Source organism: Ciona robusta, chromosome 7 (assembly GCF_009617815.1).
Source record: "Ciona robusta chromosome 7, ASM961781v2".
Lineage (NCBI taxonomy): Eukaryota > Metazoa > Chordata > Ascidiacea > Phlebobranchia > Cionidae > Ciona > Ciona robusta.
Genome location: NC_143241.1, coordinates 2,435,419 through 2,460,624, shown reverse-complemented (window position 1 = coordinate 2,460,624; position 25,206 = coordinate 2,435,419). Strand labels below are relative to the sequence as shown.

The 25,206-nt window shown below is 40.2% G+C and overlaps 2 protein-coding genes across 4 annotated transcripts; one reads left to right on the top strand and one right to left on the bottom strand.

The window, feature by feature from the left end:
* The first annotated feature begins 391 nt into the window (after positions 1-391).
* Positions 392-15,985, top strand: LOC149733692 (nischarin-like). Of its 3 annotated transcripts, none has more exons than XM_089881428.1 (18): positions 392-577; positions 951-1,034; positions 1,751-1,842; positions 2,392-2,488; positions 3,108-3,252; positions 4,076-4,143; positions 4,757-4,948; positions 5,183-5,308; positions 5,454-5,522; positions 5,959-6,085; positions 6,344-6,402; positions 6,983-7,183; positions 7,543-7,653; positions 10,300-10,372; positions 12,856-12,942; positions 13,474-14,731; positions 14,791-14,930; positions 15,015-15,985. In XM_089881428.1, the coding sequence occupies exons 1-16, from the start codon at positions 515-517 to the stop codon at positions 14,181-14,183; spliced, it is 2,304 nt and encodes a 767-aa protein (XP_089737554.1). In that variant the 5' UTR covers positions 392-514; the 3' UTR covers positions 14,184-14,731; positions 14,791-14,930; positions 15,015-15,985. The 3 variants fall into 3 exon arrangements, with proteins under 3 accessions (XP_089737554.1, XP_089737555.1, XP_089737553.1); XM_089881427.1 differs by having other exon boundaries at positions 394-577; positions 12,769-12,942; XM_089881429.1 differs by lacking the exon at positions 12,856-12,942.
* Positions 15,986-19,029: 3,044 nt separating this feature from the next.
* LOC149733691 (uncharacterized) lies at positions 19,030-24,844 on the bottom strand. Its single transcript, XM_089881440.1, has 5 exons — positions 24,826-24,844; positions 24,148-24,235; positions 23,980-24,056; positions 22,503-22,617; positions 19,030-20,485 (listed from the first exon to the last, which is right to left on the bottom strand). The coding sequence occupies exons 2-5, from the start codon at positions 24,189-24,191 to the stop codon at positions 19,960-19,962; spliced, it is 762 nt and encodes a 253-aa protein (XP_089737566.1). The 5' UTR covers positions 24,192-24,235; positions 24,826-24,844; the 3' UTR covers positions 19,030-19,959.
* Between the last annotated feature and the right edge of the window lie 362 nt (positions 24,845-25,206).

Here is a 25,206-nt window from a genome sequence, read left to right as displayed (position 1 = left end):
TGGTTGCTCCTACCTTATCTGCTAACCGTTGAGGCCTTATAAACACCTAACATAATCAGTCTCTTCAGGCGAATTCTTTATTACCACCATAGCAAAGAGATTAAAACCAAATTAAAAACGTTAAATTGTTAATGTTATATAAACCAAAGAGATTAAAACCAATGAGTGGAAATGAGTGATTTTAATCTTTTTGTATAAACAATGAAAAATGGAGGCAATTTGATGATTTTACATTTTCTAAACTTGTTCAAGTTTTCCTTCAATTTTTCGAAATATATGTTTTTTCAATATACCCGTGTTAATTTTGACACAAATTGGCGTTTTATTTGCCGTTTGCGAAACAAGACTACTCACTATTTATGGCTCTGCTATTTATATGGCTCTGTGCACGATTAATCACTTACGTGCTCAATGCCTGTTCGACGAAAAATAATTTATTTGACCACTTACGTGCTTAACAAAGATTTGCTTAAGGATTTTCGTGAGCAAATATTTAAAGAATGTCGGAATCGGCATGGATTTGAAACCAGAAACTCAAGTCTTTATTAACTCCGTGGAGCAAGTCGAGGATTACACGGTAAGCATCTAGGCATAGCTTAGGTAGATGACAATAATATAATGATCTATTGACTTTGGTTACAAGCACTAAAAGTTTTGGTGCTAGTGAAGAGTCTTTCCCCCACCCTATTTGTTAACCTCTAACCCCTATAACCACTAACTACTGACCCCTATAACCACTAACCACCAACCGCTAACACTTTCCACCAGCCTATTCTGCTATGTACCAAGTACCAGAAGATTCTTCACTAGTGCCAAAGTTTTGTCCATGCCAGCTTTCTGAGTTTCTGCAATATAAAAGTATCATATTTTTTAATTTAGTTTTGCTATTGTAAAGTAATACAGCATGGCATTTTTAATATTCATTAGCTTATTCAGTAACATTCATTCAGGAATATACAATAGAAGTTCACCATAATGGCTTTATGTGGAAGACCAAACATCGTTACAGTGAATTTAGGAAGCTACATAATGCGGTGAGCAAATATTTTCTGAACTTGTATGTCTGTTGCAAATATGCATGGAATATTAAAATAACTTGTATTTTACCCTTTTCGCATGGTAAATGTTTATGCGAATACCGATGCGCATAAAGTTGGTATTTGGTAACTCGCTAACGGCCTTATTTTGCTTGCTCATCGGTTTATGCACGTATCAACATTGAGTTAGCTTATTTTAACGCAATATATGCTAAATCATGTTTATAATATAATTTCTGAAACACTAAGGTGCTAATACAAACTAAAAAGTACAAAAATAACCCCCAAAAATTAGGCTCCTAAAAGTCCAACTGTCCTTCCACCATATTTTACTTTACTCGTATAATGAGAGTAACAACCAAACTAACGCGCTTACGGCGTTATGCGTGCTAACTTTGTATTTGCGAGTAATCATATGCATAATAGTTACCATGCAAAAAGGGTATATTCCTGTTAAAAAGAATGCACAAAATTTAACCAATTCGAAAATATATTTACCAAATCCTAGCGCAAAATTTTACCAATTGGAAAAAAAATCATCCAAATATTAAAAACTTCATATAAAAGTAAGAATCGGTGGGTAAAAATCCGCGCAAACAAAACTGTAAAACATATATATATGTATATTTAAAATATTTTGTTTGCAAACCACAAACTTTTCAATCTGTGGCATATTATACACGATCCTTTGGTTAATATTTTGATATTTTCAGCTTCGAAACCACAATCCTGATCTTGAGAAAAATCTTCTTCCTCCAAAGAAAATCATTGGAAAGATGTCGACTTCATTTATCGACAAGCGGAGGTTTATTTTTTTAAAAATATAAAATAACCCGCATTATCCTATCCTGTATTACTATGCTGGCAATTTAATGCATAAATTAACAAAATAATACAATTGATAAACCTGTTGCACAATCAAATCTGTGTAAAATATTGAAATAAATTAAATAACCATCTGGTACGATGACTTTGCAGCAAGGATGCCAGCTTTCACGAAGATTCCTCACAATTTTCAAGTTTTCTCTAGCCTGATTTTAATTCTTAATAGTATTTATTTATTTTGGAAGCATACATTCTTTCAAATTCCTAATAATGGTATTATATGAAAATTTTGTTTTTAAGCAACATTATTATTGAAGATGCGTCAAAATTTAGTCAACAAAACATTAACACATGTTTTGTTCTGCTCCTACAACAATCACTAGTCAATACTATAAGATACGCATTTAAAATTTCACCAAGTACCTAGTGCATTTTACTTTAGTTAGGAATAGGAAATTGAGATTTTATGTCATGCACCGTTAAATTATGTTGTTTTATTATATTTTTAAATTATGTTGTTTTGTTATAGGGAGGAACTTGAGTTGTATCTTCAAACTCTTATGAGTCAGAAGTTTAGTGGAGGTGTTCCAAGAACTCTTGGAGTCTTTCTTGATTTTCACCATTATGTAAGTATATGTTTGGATTAAAGGAAAAATAATGCTATAATGTGTAAATTTTATAAACCAAATACATAAATTTTATTATTAGTCAAATAAAGGCTAAAAAACATTAAATTTTGTTTAATTTGACCAAGGCAAGCCACGTAACTTGAATGGGGGTGGTAAAAGTTTAGTCATGTTCATTTTAATCCCAACAGTTGGTATCTACCTACGGAATTGCAAAGTTTATTCTTTCTGCGCTGTGAAATTTAATCTTTGCCTCTCCTAACTTTAAATTCAAACTTATACATGTATGTATACAAAGGTGACATAGTAGTAGTATACAAAAAACATTCAAAGAATTATAAAACTTGCGACTACCATAGCCGGTTGTTAATTGTTTAAAACACGATCAGGATATTTAGATATTATGTGCTAAAGGTGTCCCATCTTACCCCACAGGGCACAGACCCATCGTACTGTAATAGTTAGGACAAAATGAACTAAATATCATATTTCCACAATGCTTTTAAAAGGGTGGAGTTCTAATTGCCTTGTTATATATATATATTTTTTTTTTGTATACGACTACTCTGTCAACCTCTTGAATTCTGCTTGTACTAAAAATTGAATATATATATTATAGGAGGTTAAACGACTTACACAAGATTTAGCCAAAGAGTTATTTGCAATCGGAGATTCTGTACTTGCCCATGGGAAGATGTATGTCTTCACTCCATTACAGTTATGGGCAATATCTCAAAGATTAACTGCTGAAAAACCAAAGAGTGGTAAGAAAAATATATTTAAGGACCATTTGCAAGCGTACAACTAATTAAACTATATTCGTGTGTACTTATCCATAGAATTTACAGCAATAATTGTGTTTTAATTTCATAATGTATGTAAATATATTAATACCTGTAAGTATCAGTTCATTAAATCTCCAGGGCAATTTGTCCAGCGCCGTGGCGTAGTGTTAAGCGCGCATGCATGTAACCATTAGGTAATGGGTTCAAGGCCTGTCGCTCCTACCATTGTGGGCGTATGTGTCCTTGGGCAAGACACTTAACGACAATTGCTCCAACCCAGTGGTCACTAATGGGTTGTCCAAATTATCAGTCATACATAAAAAAATGAAAAAATCTCCCCAAAAAATAATCACCCACAAAGTAACATACATTGTAACGCGTAAGCTGGCACGAGGTGGTAAACCCGTGTGATAACGACTGTCAGTTTCCGGCCACGCGAGGGTCAAGTAAGTTACATTCATTCAATAGCAATTGAAACATTAATTTGGCATTGCTGCTGTAGAAAAAAACATACTGTGGATGTTCAAGTTATATAAAATATGCATAATTCTGTTAAGTATAAAATATCATCCTTAATAGCTGGCATGCACCAAATTGCAGTTTTCGCTTGAGCTTTCAGAGCAATTGTGTTGCTGCAGTGATGCGTGGTGAATTTTATAGACTGTAGTTAACAATGTAATGTAAACACTAAACAATATTATATGCATTACCCTTTGTGCTTATGATGTTTACATTCTGCTTAGCTTGCAATCCTTGCATGTTAAGTTAAATATTAACTTATTATGGTTTCATTTCTCTACAGATGCTGAAAACCCGGAGTACGACTTTGGTCATGTGCTCGATTTTGTGCAGAAGCTACGTCATTTACATGTAAGTGACGCATCTTGCATGTAACTAAGCACTGTGACTATTAGCAAAAAGGTAGGGGGGGCCTAGTAAACTGAAATAATATGTAACCTCAGCGTTTGAAACAGCGGTGACATTTGATTATATTTATCTTTTAGTGCCGCAGTTTTAAGCATAAAATAGCTTTTTTACCCTGTTCCTATACAAACAAGTAGAGCAAAAATATACTGCGATTTCTAGTTTGCCTCATTAATCAATAAGGTTCCTTATGTTTGACGACTATGACAGCGACTACTTGTTCAAAATTTGGTCGTAAAAACTTTAAGCATATTTACTGGAGTTTAAGAAAGCACATCTGCTTTAAGTTTGCATTTCTGCTGATACAAAGCTCCTATATTAACAGCATGTTAGAACGATATTCAGTTACAAAGTTACCAACTGACTACTACATGACATGCAACATTTCAAGCTAAACTTTTACTAATTTTTTGCGAATATATCACATTTGTTTGATGTTTAAAAAGTTACCTCACACCTCACCCATGTTCTTACACCTCACCCATATGAAATAAAACACAAAAGGGAGTGCAATGTTTAAGCCATCAATTTATTTTTCCTCTTTTTTATAATTGAACAGATTCAATGCCAGAGAGGATACATCAAACAAAGTAACATCGTTGCTCAAGAATTATCTTTTGATCTTTCTCTCTTCCGATCCTTGGAGCAGTTGACGATGGATCGGTGCGGTCCCGAGCAAGTGAGAGTCGTCTCTTGTCTTCGGAGGACTCTTAACACACTCAGTATTCATCACTCGTTAACTACAATACAGGTATGTAAATAGGTGCTAGAAATTGGGTGCCAGGGTAGGTGGGCACCCTTGAAATTTTCTGCTCTGTATTAATCACCTAAACTGCAGAACAAAAATTGTTTCACAGGAAAGCGCAACTAAATATCTCTGCATTTTAAAACGTCTTTTTTTAAATACAGCAAAAAAATCATTTTAATGCTGAATTTCTTAATCATGTTGGTATTTTTAAAACCCGAACTATTTTTTCTCTAACAGAGTGTTCTGATAGAGGAAGCTCATGAAAATCTTCCAACTAGTGAAGTAGATCCCGCTTCAATCTGGTCTAAACTGGTTACAGCTGACTTCAGTGAAAATGAAATTTCAGATATTGACATTTCAGTGGTACGTGTTCGTTTAGATCAGTGTTTCCCAAACTGTTTTACAGCGCCCCTTTGCCAAAGAACAGTATATTAAAAGCCCTCATTGACAAAACCCCAACAATACATTATTTACCGCATATAATGCAAAATTTGTTTATTTATTGCAGAGACTGCTGGTTATGGTGGATTTTCTTGACCTGAGCAAAAACAAAATTTCAAAAATTGAAAACTTGCAGGTAATCTCATACCAACATGCATCAAAAATCAAAACAAAAGTTGTTTTGATTTATCCGTTCCTTCTTACAATTTATTTTGTAAACGCTTATTGTTATCGGCATTTGGTAACAATTTTTAACACCCTTTTAATTTACAAAAGAACAAAACTTAAACGTATAATCAGTTTCACAATTCTAGTTCTACCTGTACCATATCATTGTGCCTTTTGTGTCTTTGATCCTATTTATAATATGCATGGAAAAAAATACTTTGGAATATTACCCATATTGTATTACTTTATTATATTTACTACCTAAAACATGTTTTTCTCTATATTGCCGGTCCCTTTAATTAGTGCATGTCCGCTATGTCCACAATATTCACTACGTCCACTATGTAGTGAATATTGTGGACTTAGCAGACATGCACTACTTAAAGGGACCCCTATATTCCCAGTATCTCTCCCAACTTGTGTTTCTTGATCTAAGCAATAATGAGATAGCGGAGATAGAGTTGGCACACGCTAAACTTGGGAATGTAAAAACTCTCAATCTGTCGTGTAATAAACTCAAATCGTTGGAAGGTAAGAACATTTTAATTATAGTTAAAAAGAAAATGATTTTTTTTTTACTTTAAACGGTAAATTTACAAATGAGGTGTAAAATTTTTTATTCATAAAACTCACAAATTTAAAAGTTTTTGCTTTTTTAATTTTAAATGCAGTTTGTTTTTTTGAATATTTTTTGTACAAAATTCCAAAAATGTTTTTTTTAAGTTTAAGATTTTGACATTTTTAGACTAACTTAAGTTTTTAAATGTAATATTATTTTCTTCCTTTCAGGTTTGGGGAAAATGTATTCACTAGAAGTGTTAGACCTATCCGAGAATCAAATAAATGAGGTATTATAAAACATTCTTCCTTTTTTTAACAAATAAAATGATTAAAACAAACGTCTTAAGCTTCCTATGTAATAATAATTAATTAAACTTAAACTAGTTTACAGATTACTATACAGAATTTTTGGTGTTAAGAAGGTTGTTTTACCATAGCACAGTTATACAACTGATACAGACACCATACATTATCTTAAAGCACAAAGAACAACTGTTGCCCTGAGTTTATAGGCACCTGTTACTGCAATGTGCAACAATGTATAGTAGGGTGGGTGAACATGGGACACCTTTAACACAGAATATACAAATATCCTGATCATGTTTTTAACAATTAACAACGGTCTGTGGAAGTCGTGAGGATGCGGTTTTATAATTCATTGAATGTTTTTTGTTTACTACCGAATGGAAAGAGAAAACTAAACGAAAAGGTGTCCCATCTTCCCCCACCGTACTAGAAGCCTACGAAACTGCTTTTTAACCACAAATTGTCAAAAACATGTGGTTTTAGCATGCACCTTAAATTTTAGCCGTAATACAAGAATACCTATGTATAAACTTAAGATACTTGTGTTTGTCTGTCCACTAGATACGATCAGTCGACCACGTTTCTAAGCTGCCCTGCCTTACTAAGCTAAGTCTCCAATCCAATCCTATATCTGAAGAAGTAGATTACCGCACAAAGACGTTATCCAGGTTCGGCACACGGGCGGGGGAGATTCTACTGGACGGTGTGACATCATCACAAAAAGAGCTAGACACGTCATTCGTACTCTCCGCCATACTACAGGTAGGAAACATATTTTTTTTCTATTTTCGTAACTTTCGTAAAGCCCTACCGTTATTCGATATATGAAATACAAACTGGTACGTAGCTATTTTCGTCTATACCATTATAACCAATCAAATCGCTCTCTAACGCTGTGGTTAGGTCTTACTAGATTTAACGGGTGCTTCGACGTGGGTATTATGGAAATTTGTTGTCATCAAAGCGTAACAGGGCGATTTGATAAGTTAAAAAAATTACGGCTGCGTACCAGTCGATATTTAAAAAAAATACGCTCGCCGTTAGACGACAGTAGAGAGCTGAGTTAGTAGACTTTCGTTTTTTAACTTTGTGAATCAATAATTACAACCGTATGTTCCCAGTCACGCCGTGCGTCGGAGGGCCGACAAATCCACACTGATAGAGGGACAAGTCCTGGGAGTGGGAGTCCTATATCTAAAATATTAGTCCCACGTAGAGTAAGCAGGCACCAGGTACGTCATATTTCATATTTAAACGAATTTTCTTCTCAGAACATTTCTGGTTGACATTTTACGGCTGTCGGCAAATTGCGTGTTTCACGCATTTTGATCTCGATTAACCAGCTATATCACTTTCCAAGACGTTTAAGTCGGTTTAATCGATTTAAACTTGCTGTCAGCGGTATCAGCGTCCATTGCGCACGAAATTACAGGTTTTGGACGATTTTCAAATACCTCGTGTGTCAGCAACCACTTTGGTTTGATTACTGCACAATGGCAGCGAACAGAGCTCTTTGTTTCGTTGTAATGCGGCTATAATTTCCCTGCCAATTCGCGGCCCAAAGCGGATCGTCAGATTAACATTTTAACCTGTCACCTGTAGAACCTCGGTCGGCTGAGCGAAAATTGAGCGCGAAAACCGCCAAGAATATACCAGGTCGTTACACGTCGGGCAGGTTCGAGACACTGCGGCGACCAATTAAACATCTTGGTGCACGGATTCGACCGCAGGGTTGGTACCGGATCGGGCACTGGGTACAAATATAGCGACGACCCGGAATTTGGTTGCGTTCCAGAGATACCAGGTTGGTAAAACGGCGCTCCAGAACTCTTGTTATCTAACGAATGTGTCGCCTGCCTGCGGTCGGCACTCAACACATTAAATTCAAGCCACGTTATTATTAGATTAAGTGCCTGTGCCAGTCGCGTGTTTTGAAACGGCAGAATTTCGATCCCGTTCCAGTTCCTGTCGCTTTTGAGCGAATTCTGCGCATTCCCGAGCGACTCAAATTGTGACGTAATGATGGGCCTCTGTGACGTAATAATATACCAGCCTCTCGATAATATCTTCGCCAGCTGTTCGTTGTTATCGCTGCTCGTCTTCGAAAGCTACGAAGCTCACGTATAATTTCGGCATTAGCGACTCGACGAAAAGCGATACGGCTGATTTTACGAATTACAGGCCTTAACAAAACAAAACGCGATATACGCACTCCTTTTATGGATCTACGTTGCGTTAATAAGTTGTCAAGGCGGCGCTATCGCCAACCGGTCGCTGTACCTCCGATTCCGGTTCCTTTATACGGTGTTTTTTTTCCAGCGGCGCGCGAACCTAGGAATCTTGTAATTGCTTGTCGCCAATGCTGCGGTGCCAAATTGTTGACATACCGTCGCTACCCTATCCACTTTAACGCTATCCCTTACTAGCAAAACAAGGCGCACGGAAATTCCTGCCATTTGGCTTCCGACAAAATGAAACGAGCGTATAGGCCGCAGCGAAACCTGGCACACCTGGCGCTAATGGTCGTCGGTTCATGTCGCGAACCTCTTCCGTAACTTCAAGCGGAAAGTTTTTTTCAAGCGGAAAGTGTTTAAATTGTCTTGAGTGGTTAAACACGGACAACAAGGCATATACTCGCCGCCTTCTTAACACATTGGCGTTCATTTTTTTCATTTTTTCCATTTTTTTAAATTCCCAATAATGTACGGCATATCTTTATTAGGGAATTGCTGTTATTTTCCAAGTAAGATCGCTTGTATTCTGTGAATCATCAGTAGCATGTGGTGTTCCAGGTGCATACAAGGACAAGTTCCATTTAGGGCCATTTTGGTGTTCAGTATCCCCGTATGCGTCATTCCTACATCAGCCACACATCGCGGGCCACCCATGTTAAGCCAACATGCCGCATTTTTAAGCTTTTAGGATTAAACTCCGACTTTTGTTTTGTTTTTATGACCCCCAGTAGCCATCGTTGCTCGCGCCTCATTACGCCGCGTGAGCGTTTCAGCATCGCGAGAAATTTCGATACATTAGCCCAGGCAACGACGGACGTGCGCCGGCCCAACGTCCCAAAAAATGCCACCCACCGCCTCGGGCCCGGTGCTCGTGCCCGCGGGAAGTTGTGTTTTCCCTGTCGGCGGGCGGGGGCGTCGCGGGTCGGGGCCGCGCTTATAATCCGCTCGGGCTAGTGACGTCAACTGGGGCTTAATTCGACGATTTTTCACCGACGGGTCAAACGGCGGATTGCACACGAATGTACCGTCCCGGCGCTGTGGTCGCGTGTACCGCTTTTCACCTCGTTCGTCGCCGTTTATGGCAGTATCGAATGCACCGGATATTCAGAAATGTCATTCATATTAGGATCGAATATACACAACGAATTAACCGCAGCGCGAACCGGTGTCAGTGCTCTTTGCCAGTGAAACTACGTACCTCGAAAATTGGTGATTTTTCTCTTTTTATCACGTTTTTGTCAAATTTTCTCCCCCAAAACACTTACGCGTAACCCGCATTGTTTGTTAGGCAATAACTCTCACTACCGAGTTTTACCATTTTTTTCCAAATTCCCTTCTGAAAACCTTCCCGTACTTTCAATATCACACGCAAACTATAGTTCAGGGTTGTACCCTATACAACAATAAACACCGAAAACCTTATTTTGTGTCTAACGATCGTGTTGGGCCAACTCAAGGTCCTGTGTTCGGCACACTGAGCTTTGATTCCAATGTGTCTCCTAAACACAGTAGCGCCTGACACTGCATGAAAGTACACAGTGAACAGATTTTAGCCCCGCCTAACGCTCTTATAAATATTGACAATACACACCATGTAGAAATAGCAGGAATATTACATACTTTAAAGGTCGCTAATCCTTGCAGGTGTTATCTGCTGGAGTGATGTCAGCACCTGACCGCCTAAGCACATTTTCAGCTACTATGACGTCATCAAGAGGTGAGTCATGACGCAGCGCGACGTAACAAACCCATATCTATTTATACCAAAGCCAAAAGGTCCAATTCTCATTTGCAATTAGTTTTCCAAAATAATGTACAAACAAATACGTAAATAAATCACCGCAGCTTGTGGGGTAATGGGCCAACTCATGCTTCAATCCAAGGTCCCCAGCGTGCTACAACGTAGTACCTCACCCATATAGAATAGAACTGTAGCCTGAGCTGGGACAGAACTCCTTGCAAAACAATGCATACCGTTGCACAAGTTAGGTTATAATCATGGCTGCTATCTACACGCTAAGGGTATCACGTTGCATGTATACATTACCAATCCAGCGATGTGAGATAACATACTGAAAACAACGGTGCTACGACTTCGCGGTTAACAAAATAAGCACGCATGCGCATGGTATGCAAATAAATTCATATTTAAGCAAGAATGTGTTAACTATATTTTAAGCAAGAAAGTACACAATGAATTGTTTGCCTTTAATTACGGTTATGCACCCAATGCAAATAGTTACCCCCATACTTGCTGACCGGCGAACCGAAAAAGACGTTTTAACCCAAACAAAGTTGTTACAAAAACTATGCCAATGTTTTGTGTGTCCGACCCGGCTCCCGAATTCCGCCTCCTGCAACACAATGGAGCGATTATGACGTAACATGGTAGGCATGGGTTCGCTTGCAGCGCACACCGTAATCTAGTAATCCTGTAATGATACTGTCAAGTCTAAATTTAGCTCCACGCCGCAGCACTGGTAGCCACATTTCCAAACTAAATGAAAACTTAGTACGCGAAAAAACCGCCTGACTTTTAACGTTTTTTAACGCCTAATAAATAATGATATAACAGCATAGGGAATTCCTTAAAATTTTAGAGTTTTTTAGTTGTTTTGCAAATCTCTCGCCCTCTTAAGCTCGTGACGCTTTTAAAATCCCAGTTTTATATACTATATTACTACATAATTGTTATTGTAATCTGTTTATGTGAAAACACCATCAAGTTTCGCCCACCGCATTTCATATATACCCGACACCGCCATTTATGCTTTTTATAAGTGCTGACGCATTAAAACGTCGCTAAAATGGATTTGGCGACTATTTAAAGTCGCCCACGCTGTTTCACGCATTCCAACCGACCACCGTTGTTGGTGGAACATGTTAAATTGATCAACATGCCACAACACTGAGCCTCGCTTCTGCCTACTCTTTACCATGTACATGTTAAATCGGAATTGAGAGGTTAGGTCTGTTTTGCTTTCAATATAGTTTCGATTTTGTCATTGGCCCGTACGATGCCGTGAAACTCTATCAACCAAACAAAGCAAATACCAAATAGCTTTCTCCGCGACAGTCCATCTTGTTTATCGCGTGTAGCCGGTGTGTTTTGAAATCCGCAAGCCAAAACTTAAAAATACAAAACCCGTACTCGGCATTCCATCGCTGCTTTGAAACCGGTATTAACCTGTTTCACCTGGTTCTCGTTTATCGGGACGCCTCGTTTCCAACCCGTTCACATTCTTGAAAGGCAAAACACTTGGGCCATTCCTTTCCTTTTGTCGCTGTTGCCAAAGGCGAGCTTAAGCGCGCGCAATTTGCACCAGAGAAGTGTCATTACGACTACCACCGCGAAGACATCGTTAACTCTCTGCCTTCCGCGGCAACTTATCCACCGCCCCACTACCTTGGCTTACCACTTCGAAAATACCGCCTTACGTTAGGCGGTGGCTGTCAACTACGGCCGTGATTGATCGTAGTATCAGCAGCGGGTCAGGTTCACGCCTCCTTTTGTGAAGGTTTTGATTGGTTAAGAGAACCACTGTCAGCTTAAAATGCGTTCAAATATTCTTTACAATTTTTCGAAAACCACTTCAAAGCTGACTATGCTATGAATAAACGCTTATGTTATTCCAGAAACTATAAACTGCCCGTTTCACTATAAATAGGTATAAAGTAGACCCCAGGACTCCTAACCCTTAACCCATCGACTAAAGCCCCCCATATCACCTTACTCGTGTAACAATAATAGGGTCATAACAGTTCAAGCCCTGGTAACCAGTTTCCAACTCTATACCAATTACCTTTGTCCGGCGGCGTGGCACAATAGTTAGCGCGCCCGCCTCTAGGATCGTCGCTGCTATCATTGTGGGCGTATGTGTACTTGGGAAAGATAGGTGTTCCAACCTAGTGGTCACCAATAGGTTGCCTATATTTACAGCCATACATAAAAACAAAATATACAATTAATCAAAAAGTTAACTACGTGGTAACTCTCGTAAGCGGGCATGAGGTGTATAGGAAACAGAACACCGGCGTTATATGACTTATAACAAATGTGCTTTATCCGCCACACGAAGATAAATAAGTTACATTCATTCATATTTTACACAGCACCTTTGCCGCACCCCAATACCCCACAACAGACAGCCAGTAGCTCCAGCATTGAGAGTGGCTTGGTTACGAAACCGTTCGCCTCAGATTTCTCACAAGAAACACCTCCGTCTGTATTGCCAACACCAGAACCGAAGCTCATGTCAAGCAGCAATCCTGAAGAAAAAGCAGAAGGTAAAAATAAAGTTATATTTCATCCTGTTTACACTCTTATCTAGATATTGCTAGTTCAAGGCCCACTCTAGCAACTTACGAAAATATAACGATGCTCTGACTTAATTCCGGAACTTTTTTTCTCTCTTCGATCGTAGTGTAACAAAGATTAAAAAATAAGTGCGCAAGGTTAAAATGCATGGTATAGTAGAAAACGACAGTTGTAAAAAGACACTTGGGTTGTGGAGTACTGTAGGGGAAGATGGGACACCTTTAGCACATAATATTCAAATATACGGATCGTGTTTTAAAAAAATAATAACGGTCTATGGAAGTCGCGAAGATACGGTTTTGTAATTTTTTGAACGTTCTTTGTTTACTGCCACATGGGACAAGAAAATAGGACGAAACGGTGTCCCATCTTCCCCCACCCTACTATACAACATACCACAACTGCATACTTTTTTTTACACCACCTTTATCATTATTTAAAATTTTATTTTTATTAGATGCTAGTAACGAGTCTTACGACTGTTTTGTATTTCCTTTCAGATTCCGATTCATCGGACAATACGCATATCAATTTCTCCGCGAAGCCAGAACTAGACAACGTAACTACTACACCGTTAGCAACAGAAACTATAAACAGCCCACAAGCAATCCCCGAAATATCTGACCCTGGTCCAGACCTTTCAGAAATCGCACCACCCAGCAAAGCACCACTCGCCAAAGAAGAAGAAATGTCAGATCTTGGAACACCGACCGTGGATCTAATATCTGAATCCGACACCTTATTCCCGTCTCTACCAGACGATACCTTACACCCTGTGCCAATGGCAGAAGCTTCTTCTTTAGTTCAAGAACTAAAAACCGACCCTGTGTGTATTAAAGCATCAGATAATATTAATTTATTACTTGACCGGGAACCAATACATCCTGATTCTGTTATCCCGACAAACGTGGATACGTCTAACACGCAAGTAAATGCACCAACTACGACCATGGTTGACGAAACACAGACCATGCGTGATACAAACACGTTCAAAACAGAAAATGCTCGTACTAATACAAACATCTCGAATTCAGTAACCACCCAAACCCCCCCTTTTCCTGAACCCTCAAACCCCATAACGCCCCTAATTCCCCCTTTAAACCCATCTCAACCACGAGCCCCATGTCCCGAAAATCCCCTATTCGAATCAGCCCCTCGCATACCCGCAGTAGGTCAACAGGGACATTCCCCCCTCTATCCCCAGCACTAACCCCTACCCTCACCCCTCTGAAACCCATCGTTCCATTTGAAGACCCAGCATCGTTAATGAACAAAGCAATTCAAAACCGGGAAAACCCGGCACGGAATTTGATCTCTCGTTTATCGGACCCGAGTCTAGCGCAAAATACGGCCACAGTGTCTCCTTACTCCCGAAGGACTTCTTCCGGAAGACAGCATCACCGTCGCTTCACCACTGCTCCTCTTCTAAACATGAAGCTTTCCTCACCTGCCATGCTGCATCTCTCGCATCAGCCGAAGTCCGCTCTCCTCCGCTACTTCCGGAGCTCAGTGATGCTGGAAGACGAAGAGCTGCTCCACATCACTTGGTGCAACACCATCACACAAGAGGACTCGGACTCCAATCCCACTTCATGCGTCTTCATCAGTTCAAAGGCTTTCCACATTGTGTATGACGACCGGGAAAACCCGCTCGAACCAGATCACCACAGGAGCTTAAATTTTAAAGCATTCCAAGCTGAAAAATCTCTTTCATACTTAAAGAAAGACACATTTTCCTTGACAAACGGCCTAAAGCAGGCAAGATACTTTAATACACGCCACCACAACGATTAAAATATAACACGTTTGATTCGCAGGTATCTCTTGGTTTGTCAAACCTTTCGCTTGAAATTAAAGATCTGAGTAGCGGCAACTTTATCAAACTACTGACACGAAGCACTTCTATAAATGACCTGCTAATTAGAGGCTTGCTGGCTGCGTACGGTGTGGACGAGCGGTTAGTACATTATTTAAATACCCTTGGTATTTTAAATGCGTTTTTGTGTATGGATTTTCCTTTATTTTAAGTTTGTTTTTGCAGAAGTTTTCTTGCGGCGAAATCCGAGGGTCGTGACTTTGAATACCAGCCGGGTAAGGTCCGCTTCGTTTTTACCAACGAGAGAACCGTGAGCCAGCTCGAGAACTCCTTCGCCGAGTACCTCGGGCCGTACCGCGAGCAGTGTACATCGATGGTGTTCTACACATCGGCTTGGCTGCGAACTCCCGCCGGCATCGACCCTTTGTTTCCCGGCGGAGAGCAATCGAAATATCTCGATGTTCTCGCACCTGTTTCCAGTAGTAGCGCTGTGCAAAGCAACCGCATTAGTCTTGATAGCAACACAATGACCGATCATATGTCGCCACAAACCGACGTCTTGTCTCCAAATATTCCCCCCAAAATAGCCATCGGTTTTGGCTATTACAGCCGAATATTGTTTTCTCTTTACTGAAACACCGTCATATCGCATCATAGACGCCATCTCGCCTCACGACGTGGCGGGCATCGAGGTATGTGACGTCAGCGGGTATGACGTCACTATCTCTTCCTGTATGACATCATGGTCCCTCGAATTCCGCGATTACGCCGAACGGGAAAAAACGATCGAGCAACTGTGCAAGCAATACGCGATGACTATCGGCGGTGACTTGTGCATTAAAATAACTGAAGCTACCGAAAAGTGACGTCATTTTGTTCTAATTAATGTCTAATTATAGCTTGATCAGTTCCGCTTACATACATGTGCAATTTTCATCTTTCGCCTTCATTGAAGTTAAAATTCGCCGTTTTTTTTATAATTTCTTGTTTATATGAGTTCTGTATAACTTTACATTCGAATATATTTACACTGTTTTCAGTTTCGTGAAAAACCAACTGCTATATACCCATACACCCTCATCTTACTTTGTTACTCACCCTCACACCTTCTTGTAGGTGTTGTGATCTTGATTTACCATAATATTGTTTTTCATTCTGCTTGATTACACCTTTACCAACAAAAAGTTAAAGAGAAACTCGCAACGTCCTTATGTGTAGATAGCTTTTTAGGTTAAGTGGCTGAACTACGAAATCTCTGTAATAACTGAGAGTTTTTGTATCGCCCAATACCTACTTCGTGGTTCACTTTGTTGGTGTATGTTTTCACCTCGGTTTAAAGTGAAGTCTAATCCACTGCAGGTTAGTAGTAATTAGTAACAAAAGTTTTCTTTGTTTTAGGTTTTTAATTAAAACGCAATCTCCGGTTCAATTCATACAGGGGCCTGTATAGTATATAGTAGGGTGGGGTCAGTTTAGTTGAGCCACTGGGTACGACAGAACCTTTTTTAAACCTCGTTTTACGGGTACGCATTTGATCATAAACGAAAAATCATTACAGTATTCTCACAGTTGTTCTCTCATAAAATATTATCACCCCCCTCCCCCTCTGTATAGCTTATGATGCATTTAAGGATTAAAAAAACTGAAGTACCTTTACCACCAATCTTAACGAACCTAGTTTTTAAATTTCTTGGCATATTTTGGAATGCTAAAGAATCGTCGAAAACTGCTCGAGGTGTTTGCAGCGGTGCGCGAAATCCGAAGCATGTTTGCCGAAGCGATCCCGCATAACTGGCATTCCGTATATTGCTGAAAGCCTGCCCGACTAAAACCTGGAATCGGTTTATGATATGCCTCCGTCATCGGCTTAGACAGCAGGCTCGTGCCGTGGGAATCTGGACAGACTTGTATGCTACCGGTTTGATCTGGCCCCAGCTTGCTTTAAGTGGCTTCCAGCCAATTTGGCGCTAAATATCAAAGGAACTTTAACAATGCGGAAGATATAAATACGACGATAAGAAAGCATAAACATTTTAAGAAGTACTACACAATGCTATCCCAATTCAGCAAAGCTGTAGTTCAGTGCTGGTAAATTATAACATTGCTTTTGTCAAGTTCGGCAAACTAATTCGGTATTTTCGGCAACGACTACTTTTGACATCGAAAAGCAAAACCCATTTTTATCGGTTGAATTTTATAACAGGAGCTGCTACTGGGTCTTGGCGCTGTTAGCTTAGCCGGGTTTCTGGCACGCTTTCTTAAGACAATTACTGTGGCTAGTTTCGTCTTTGTTTCCACGCTTTTGCTTAGCCCAGATTCGCGCAGCGTATTAGCTGCATGGGTATTAGAAGGTGAAGGATTCTAATTGCCTTGACAAGGAAACGAGCTTGAATGGGGCAACTGCTGTTTAACGCTGACGTAATCGCCCATATTAGTTCCGCGTGAATGCCCCGGCTTGCGATAATAGAATTGAAACGAAGCTGGCTCTTTTGTTCGGCAACGCTCACTAGCGAAAATTTGTTAAAATCACGAAGAGCGTCACCCAAGAGGATTTCAAATGGCGCTGCCAAAATCCGCCGTAAATCTCTATTATTTGACACGTACAATCCGCTTGGGTTATCGTTCGGAAAGGATAAATAAAAACAAACTCTCGACAGGACCCCACTTCACAGGGCTGACGGACAGCTTGAGTATTGATTCTTCGTTCAAAATTGCCGTGTTTTATGTACTTTTAAAATGTTAGTGAAACGAGTCAACGAAAATAAGCATCTGGCATCACTCTTCAACCCCACCTGGACAATGGGTCACCTGTTGCAGTTTACACCAGGGTACCAATTTAGAAAACGACGTAAGCTTAAAATATCAGCTGCGGCGGAGTCTAAAACAGAAGCGGGTGACGTCAGGGGTTGGGGTTTTCTGTCACAGCATTGTAATATGTAAACAAACGTTATCTAGCAGACCGTTTACGTTTCCGTATCTGTTTGCTTTTTGGTTCTGCTTTTTCAACTGAATTGAAAATTCGTTTGACGTAATCAGATTACCGACAAATAAAAGCCGACATCCCACCCGGACCACCCTATACACTAATTGTGAGTGGTTCTGCTAATTAATCGCGAAAATCTAATTTTCGGTTTGTAAAGTGACATTGGATACTGTAATCCGGACGAAAACGCGTCAAAATTGTTGATGAAAAAACACACATTTTGACCTCAAACTGAAGACTTGATAATGGTCGTTCTTGTTCGAAAATTTCCGCTCGTTTTGGTGGTAACACTTTTGTGGATATATCTTTACAAAAGGAAGTGTTACTCATTGCCCCGAATTTTCACCGTCGTCATAACATTGTATGACGTAAGCTAAACAATGACATTGTTTCGTCTGTTTCGGCAGAGGAACCATTTTGTTGTTTTGACTGTCTGGTTTCGAATTTATAAACAAACGATAAATGTTGTCATCTTATGAATTGTGGTCTTTGCAGGATTTATCCGAGAAAAGTATTCATTTCCGCATTCGAATCTTAAATTTACTTGAATTCCTTATTTGTGAACATGACAACTTTTTAAAACGTACGGGAGGGTTGGGGAAGACGGGACACCTTTATCACATAATATTCAAATATCCTGATCGTGTTTTAAACAATTAACAACGGCCGAAGAGTCGTGAGGAAACGGTTTTACATTTCTTTGAATGTTTTTTGTTTGCTACCAAATGGGACAAGAAAATAGAATAAAAGTTGTCCCATCTTCCCCCATACTACTATGTGTTTTACTGTTTTCCCTAATCTAATGTAAACTCGACGGCTTTAAAGAAAATCAGAACAGAGTATAACTTATAACAGATGCCCTTATTAGATGCAGTCTTATATACCCTGCCGTATTTTATAATCAGTTTGAATTATTTTTGTTGTCTCAGCTTAGCAACTGCGGTAGAGTGTACACCACCTGTGCTTTTGCCCTTGTAAATCAGACTAGATGGCAGGGTTGGTATTATAAAGCTACCATGCGATTTATTTATTACTTCCTATGTTCACAAACAAAATCTCTGTTGCTGGAGAGGCTCTCCCATAAATCCGGCTCATGTAGCGGGCAGGTATGAATTTTATGTTGTAATACCCGTATAGCTTTATTATAACTGGGACCCATTTCTCCCAACAACGAAGGTAAATATCTCTGCCTAATATCATTGAATTGTTAGAGACGATTGTCCTGCCTTTACTGAAAGGCTAATCACAAGCACAGAATACAGGTTCTCAAACTTTTATTTACACAGCTCGCCAACTTTACAAGCGGGGAATAGCGACTCAAACAATATACGGTTAAATCACGGGCGGTGAGGGTTGAAAAATCAAACAGAGAACGGATCCTTCGCCACTGCAGCGAAACATTGCACCCATTGTCTTCAAAATGATTGCCGATATAACTTAACGTAGGTCTGTTGGGCACATCTTATATAGAGCAAAATAGGCATAGCACAAAACACACATAAAAATGTATACTGACACGATAAGAGTATCTTGTAACTTTTCCCAATAACCCCAGTCCCTTCCAAAGCTGACATTCTAAATCCGAAAGAACCCGTGCCATCTTAAGATTTGAACCCAATATTGCCCCGACTGATCCAAATATAGGTGCCATCTATAAACCCTATGGCTGAATGGATCATACTACTGATGCGTTATTCACTGGGTACAGTCCACGCCTGTAATCACATCCGAATTACTGGCGCTTTGAAAGCATGGGCTTGAGGGTTTTAAGCGGAAAGAGGGATTAGCTGAAATAGAAATGAACTTACAACATGGTTTTTGAAGGGCGCGTTTGAAAGGTTTTATGTATACATGGGTGTATATTAAAGCAGCGTGACTGCTGATACACACTTTAAATATAGGTCGCTTGGATTTACTATATGAGTCACTTCGAAAGGAGATGTACAGCTACTAAACGGTTGAATACTGACAGAAATAAAGCAAGCGAGTCCACAGTGGTTATTTCGGCGAATGGGCGAATAAATTTATACTCTATAAGCACGAACTTCTTCGCAATGCTCGGTTATTGAAAAATGGCGCTTATATCCGCCGTCAGGCCGCCTCCACCACATGAACTTTAACGTTAAGGTACCGTGTGTTTGAGATTAAAGGTAGAAGTTTGTTTGGTATATAAGATGAATTCGACGATCACGTGGAAACGTCCGGCGCCGATCGCTTGCCCAAAAGACCTGCTGTACGGTTGCTCTTTTTGCTCTTCTTCCTCTTCCCTTTTTTACGCCTTTTATTTTTCTTATTCTTATTCCGACATCGTTTTGATTTTCGTCTTTTCCGACAGCGGAGCTTCTTTCTCGGTCGCGAAGGTTCGACCGGGGAAGGCGAGACTATCTGTACCACCGCTGCTGTAGTGTTTAGCGGAACCATTGATGTCTGGTCCGTCGGTCCAGTCGCAATCCCAGGGCGGGATGGGACCAGCACGACCGTCGACTGACTATCGTCAAAGTCAGGGTGAGGTTCTGACACCACCCTCCTTGGAGTTCCATCCACTCTAACCCCGTTGTCCCACGAATAACCGGATACCCGGACCCAGTAGATGTAGCTTGTGAACGCCCAGCCAGGACACACCTTATTCGGGTTGCTCTTCATCCGGATGATGTACTCGCATCCTCTTCTGATCCGGTCGCACTCGGACGGCCAAGCAGTTGGTCGCATAACCCTGGCAATAAAAAGATGATCGTGTGAAATTACATCAGACACTCGTGTCGGACATGGTGCTATGAATATGCTTTAATGCATCCCATGGGAATACACATATAGATCTTAAACCACACGCTTGCGTATGCGTTACCACAGACCACAATAACGCTCAGACAAATCAATGACGGAGGTGAGAAAATAATTGAATTTCTCGGCATATGACAATTTTAACCGTACTGTCTTTGTTCGCCCTTCCTCTGGTCAAATTTCCACGCAATATTCTAAGTTCAGGGACGGGTTAAACAACTCAATGACACAGGAATTTTATCTCAAATTTACTTCAAGTGGTTTTTAAGGCGTTCGTTCGTTTGTTTACGAACAACGCCACAATATTGCTTTAGCAAACAGACTAAGTGGATGTTTCTTGAATGTATTGTCCTGCTGTGCAGCTCGGTAAGCATTCCGGCCGATAAGAGTTTTGGGTAACAAGCGCACGGTTTGTTAGCGGTATCGAATACGCTATATTCCAAGTGTTCAATCACTGCGACTTATCAGTAGCTTTTGTCGTTCGAACCGTGCTTATATCGCATTTGTGTTTGCCTTTAATTTCTGCGTTAATGAAGTATCGGGGCCTAAGGAATTCGGGCGGCATTTCGCGGCCGAATAGCCGGCGAAACAAACGTCTTCTTGTCCGATGTACTTACCAGCTCGACTTTACGACTTGTTTATTTACGTGAGCAAACAGTTTCGCCGGGAACGAACATTAATTCTCGGCTATTGTTTTGCGCACAAGACTGGCTTTGTTAGTGCATCTTCGCATAACGAGAGATGGCGATTAAACAAACACCTCGCGACCTCCACTTCAAACAGCTTCGAATTAAATCGCGCGGATTAGAAAAGCGTCCGTGTTTTCGAGCATTGAGCAAACATTGCAGTGGCCAAGGTAGTTAAGCATTTGCCAATAATCGGCCGACCAAAAACCGTCAATAAAACTTCACGGTGTCCCTGACAGCTCCGCCTGGCTTCCGCGGGACAATGGGCCGCCTTGTGACCGAACAAAGAAGCATTCTAGTCTCTGCATTGGCTCGTAAAAGGCGACCCCGAACTCTGCTCCTATATACCTATGCGCCGCATGTGAATTGATTTTTTTCATGCCGCGTGTTTTACGTTCACGTGTGACAACTTTGATATTACCATAAAACTAACAACCAGTTTGAATGCAATCGTGTGTTGTCTACACGAAGGACAAGTGCGTTCAACGGAAAATATTTTCTTAAGCCCCCGAACGCCGGAAATGCCTTTTCTGTTGCTTAAACCGCCGGAATTCCAAAAGCTGGTAAAGGCTTTTCGTCTCCATAGTCAAGTCCCAAGTTTACGCTTTCAAAATCGCAAGCAAGTCGCACCTACGAAAGCAAGGTATTTGCATTTGCCCGAAACCCGCATTCCGCCAAAGGACCTTACGCGACGTGCGACCAAACAAATTGTGAGATGAGTATTTAATATCGTGTCGGCAAATCCCGCCTTAGTTTCTTTCAACACATTCATATAAACTACCACTGAACACTCCTATTATATTAATCGACAGCATAGAATTCGTCTTCGTTCTTACGGTGTGAGTTACAAGGCTTAGCTATTACGACTATATAGTAGGATGGGGGAAGATGGGACACCTTTAACACATAATGTCCAAATATCATGATCGTGTTTTAAACAATTAACAACGGTCTAAGGAAGTCGTGAGGATACGGTTTAATAATTCTTTGAATGTTCTTTGTTTACTACCAAATGGGATGAGAAAATAGAATGAAAAGGTGTCCCATTTTCCCCCCATCTTACTATACATCAAACAATAAATGTATGGTTATGCTGCGCTTTTGATTTATTTAAATTATGCTCACGTCACAGGCATAGTTCATTCTAACTCTTACACAACTCCCGTTTAAAGTAACACCATTACGTTATAACACATTTTCCTATAATTTTTTCAACAAATTTTATGACATGCATTTGGCCAAGCTGAAATAAAATGCTCTTACGTTCTACATTCTTCGAACAGATCACCATCCAGTATCGTACACTTGCATGTCTTACAACCGTCAACTTCCGACTCCGTCCATTCATGATTTACATTCTCCCACGTACAACTCCCTGCTGAAATTTCAAACAACATTTTCATTACTTTAAGATTTCTTTAATGAAGATTTACGCTTTGAAGAAGTAAATATTTGTATACGTGCTTGCGAAAACTCGTGTGTAAAAAGTCTCTTAAACGCGTTTTCGGTCATAACGATGTTTTAATGCGCAGTGCATTAATTTCAGGTACACAATCAGTAAAAATTAAAATATTTTTGTAAATTGAAGCGTCATCCGACACCTAAAGAGTTACGCTGTTTTGTATTACAGCTGAATTTGTTCCGCTGTGGCGTGCTTGGAAAACTGATCGCATGAGAGTTTATCTTTCGAAAATGTCGAGTGTTTTGACTTCGCTGCTGGAATCCAATTAACATGGATGCCGTTTGCGTGGAGTGGCATGCGAAGGCCTCCCGAATAATGCCAAGTACACAATCAAGATTCTTGCTTTCGTAAACAGTCATTCGCGCCGTCATAGATGATCGGTTTTTGTTTTCGTTACGCTCGATCGCGCCTGTTGACTTACCGTCATCAGCTCAGCTGCACGTGTTCACCTGCGCGTGACGAATCACTCAGATAACGCAGGGTTCACGGCTCAGCACTCTGTGGCCACGACAGCCAAATCTTTTGAGTAAACATAATCCCGTTTGACTTTAACGAGCATAACGTTCAACGTCACCGCTGTTAGTCTAAACACCATTTGTCGTTATAATTCGCGGCGAACAACCCTCATTTTCGGCACCCGCCTACCGGGAAAAGTCGCTCGATGTTTGAGCTTGTCTAGACATCTCACGATTAAGGAAGTTTTCGCAGGATTTTTCACAATTGCAAGTCGAATTCAGACGAAATCAATCAACCCAGTTTGCGTTCTATGTCCGCCGAACAAAAGCGAAAAACCGCTGGTCTCACAAAAGCTGTCATTCCGTCAGGCATAATGCTGAATATCTGATAAATGAGATCCGATCCATTCAATTAACTCATAAAAGCTGCAAAGTCCGCATCGCAGCCTGACACGCGCAGCAACCCGAACAGGTGCGCGCGCTTATAAAATCTTAAGGCAGTCCGGAATTTTCATATCGCCGATTACAAGATCTAATTTCAACCGCACGAGTTTTGAAACTTCGCGGAGTTTGCTCGTAGATCTTGGCAATAAAAGATCGCTGCCTAAAGATAAAATGCACATCAAGCTTGCAAAGTTTTCTACAACAGCGTTACTGTGAAGGGTTAAATGGCCGAAAACGCTATAATTGTACGCTTGTCAATCACGTTTATTTCAGGCCAAAATAAAAACAGCTCTTCGTTTCCAAAAACCGTAATATTATGCACACAATGGTGGCTGCTTTTACACGCATACGTGCGGCTAAGATCACTCGTGAAACTTACCGGTGCCTAAAAATATTCCCCTCGCTGTTTGATTGACAAGCAATAAACTTAGGATGATTGACAGCTGGCTTGCGTATCTGAAACGAAAAAAAAATTATTTTTGTAAATTCCGACTAATAGTTTATTTGCATATTAAGTATGTCTGTAATATTGTAATTGATTTCTGACCTGAGCAGATTAACTGGTTTCCCGTATTCTTGTGGCATTCCCATATCGTTGTTTAATTTCCATTAAAACATCCAGCTAATATAAATCTCTGTCAAAAAAAAAATGAATTATGAATTTTTCAGTTATCGAGTAATGTTTTTGGAAATGGCGGGAGTTGGGTGATTTTTCTCGGGTTAGGAAAAACAAAATTGCCGATGTGTTATACCACATTATTTCTACACACCGCCCCGATAAAAAGGTATAACAGTTCTAATAAAAACATAGCTAAATTTAAACGCAATGTAATAATACAACACACGCGCAGTGACTGTTTGACACAGACAAACTTATTACCCTGTTTAACCATATTCTGTTCTGATGTAAAAACGCTCTAAAACCTTTTAATTATTTAGATAACCTTAACATTTTTACCTGCCCTAAAACTAGGATCGTTTTATTCTTTTAAAAAGTGTTCGAATATGAACTTTTTGATGTATATTACTTCTGTCTATTGTTAATGTCAGTCTTTTTGTTACCGCCTTAGCCGAGCACCTGCGACTAAGCTCTGAGGGTCGTCGCCTCGTAGCGCGGCTTATAAACGTAGCGGAATGAAAAAAAACGTCTTCGTTACGTAATCGCTCAACAGAGAAGCGTTCTCACCAACTTGTAAACTTCAATAACAGCGATTTCTCTCCTTACCTCGTACGCATAGAGCAGCACTTGCACGGCTGCCTGGTTCTACTGTACTGTCGAGTCTGTGTACCAAAAGTTAAGTCATGTCTGGAAAGGTTCTCTCCACGTAATCTGGATTAAATCATGGGGTTTCGGGTGTCCAATGTCAAAAGGGCAGGTCGCGCTGGTGCATAGCGGAGTTTGGTCCTGTTTAACATCAGTCAATCACTTACGAGTGAAAAAGACGCAACCATGTCTACTGCTTTACAGAATAATAAGACCTTAATCCTGAGGTGGAAATAGCAACGCGTGGTATCATCAATCTACGCGATGGACCGCGCATGCCTAAAGAATTCCTTCTCCTTTTTAGATTAGAGTCCAGGATTTTGTTTTCCGGTTTGAAGGTGA

Bases quoted from the DNA above. Each gene is read 5' to 3' on its own strand.
- LOC149733692 (XM_089881427.1), top strand. From the start codon at position 515: ATGGATTTGAAACCAGAAACTCAAGTCTTTATTAACTCCGTGGAGCAA. The intron at 1,843-2,391 runs GTTTATTTTTTT...GTTTTGTTATAG, and splicing joins TCATTTATCGACAAGCGGAG to GGAGGAACTTGAGTTGTATC. The intron at 7,654-10,299 runs GTACGTCATATT...TAATCCTTGCAG, and splicing joins GTAGAGTAAGCAGGCACCAG to GTGTTATCTGCTGGAGTGAT.
- LOC149733691 (XM_089881440.1), bottom strand. From the start codon at position 24,191: ATGGGAATGCCACAAGAATACGGGAAACCAGTTAATCTGCTCAG. The intron at 24,057-24,147 runs GTCAGAAATCAA...TTTTCGTTTCAG, and splicing joins AAACCAGTTAATCTGCTCAG to ATACGCAAGCCAGCTGTCAA. The intron at 20,486-22,502 runs GTAAGAGCATTT...TTTTATTGCCAG, and splicing joins CTGTTCGAAGAATGTAGAAC to GGTTATGCGACCAACTGCTT.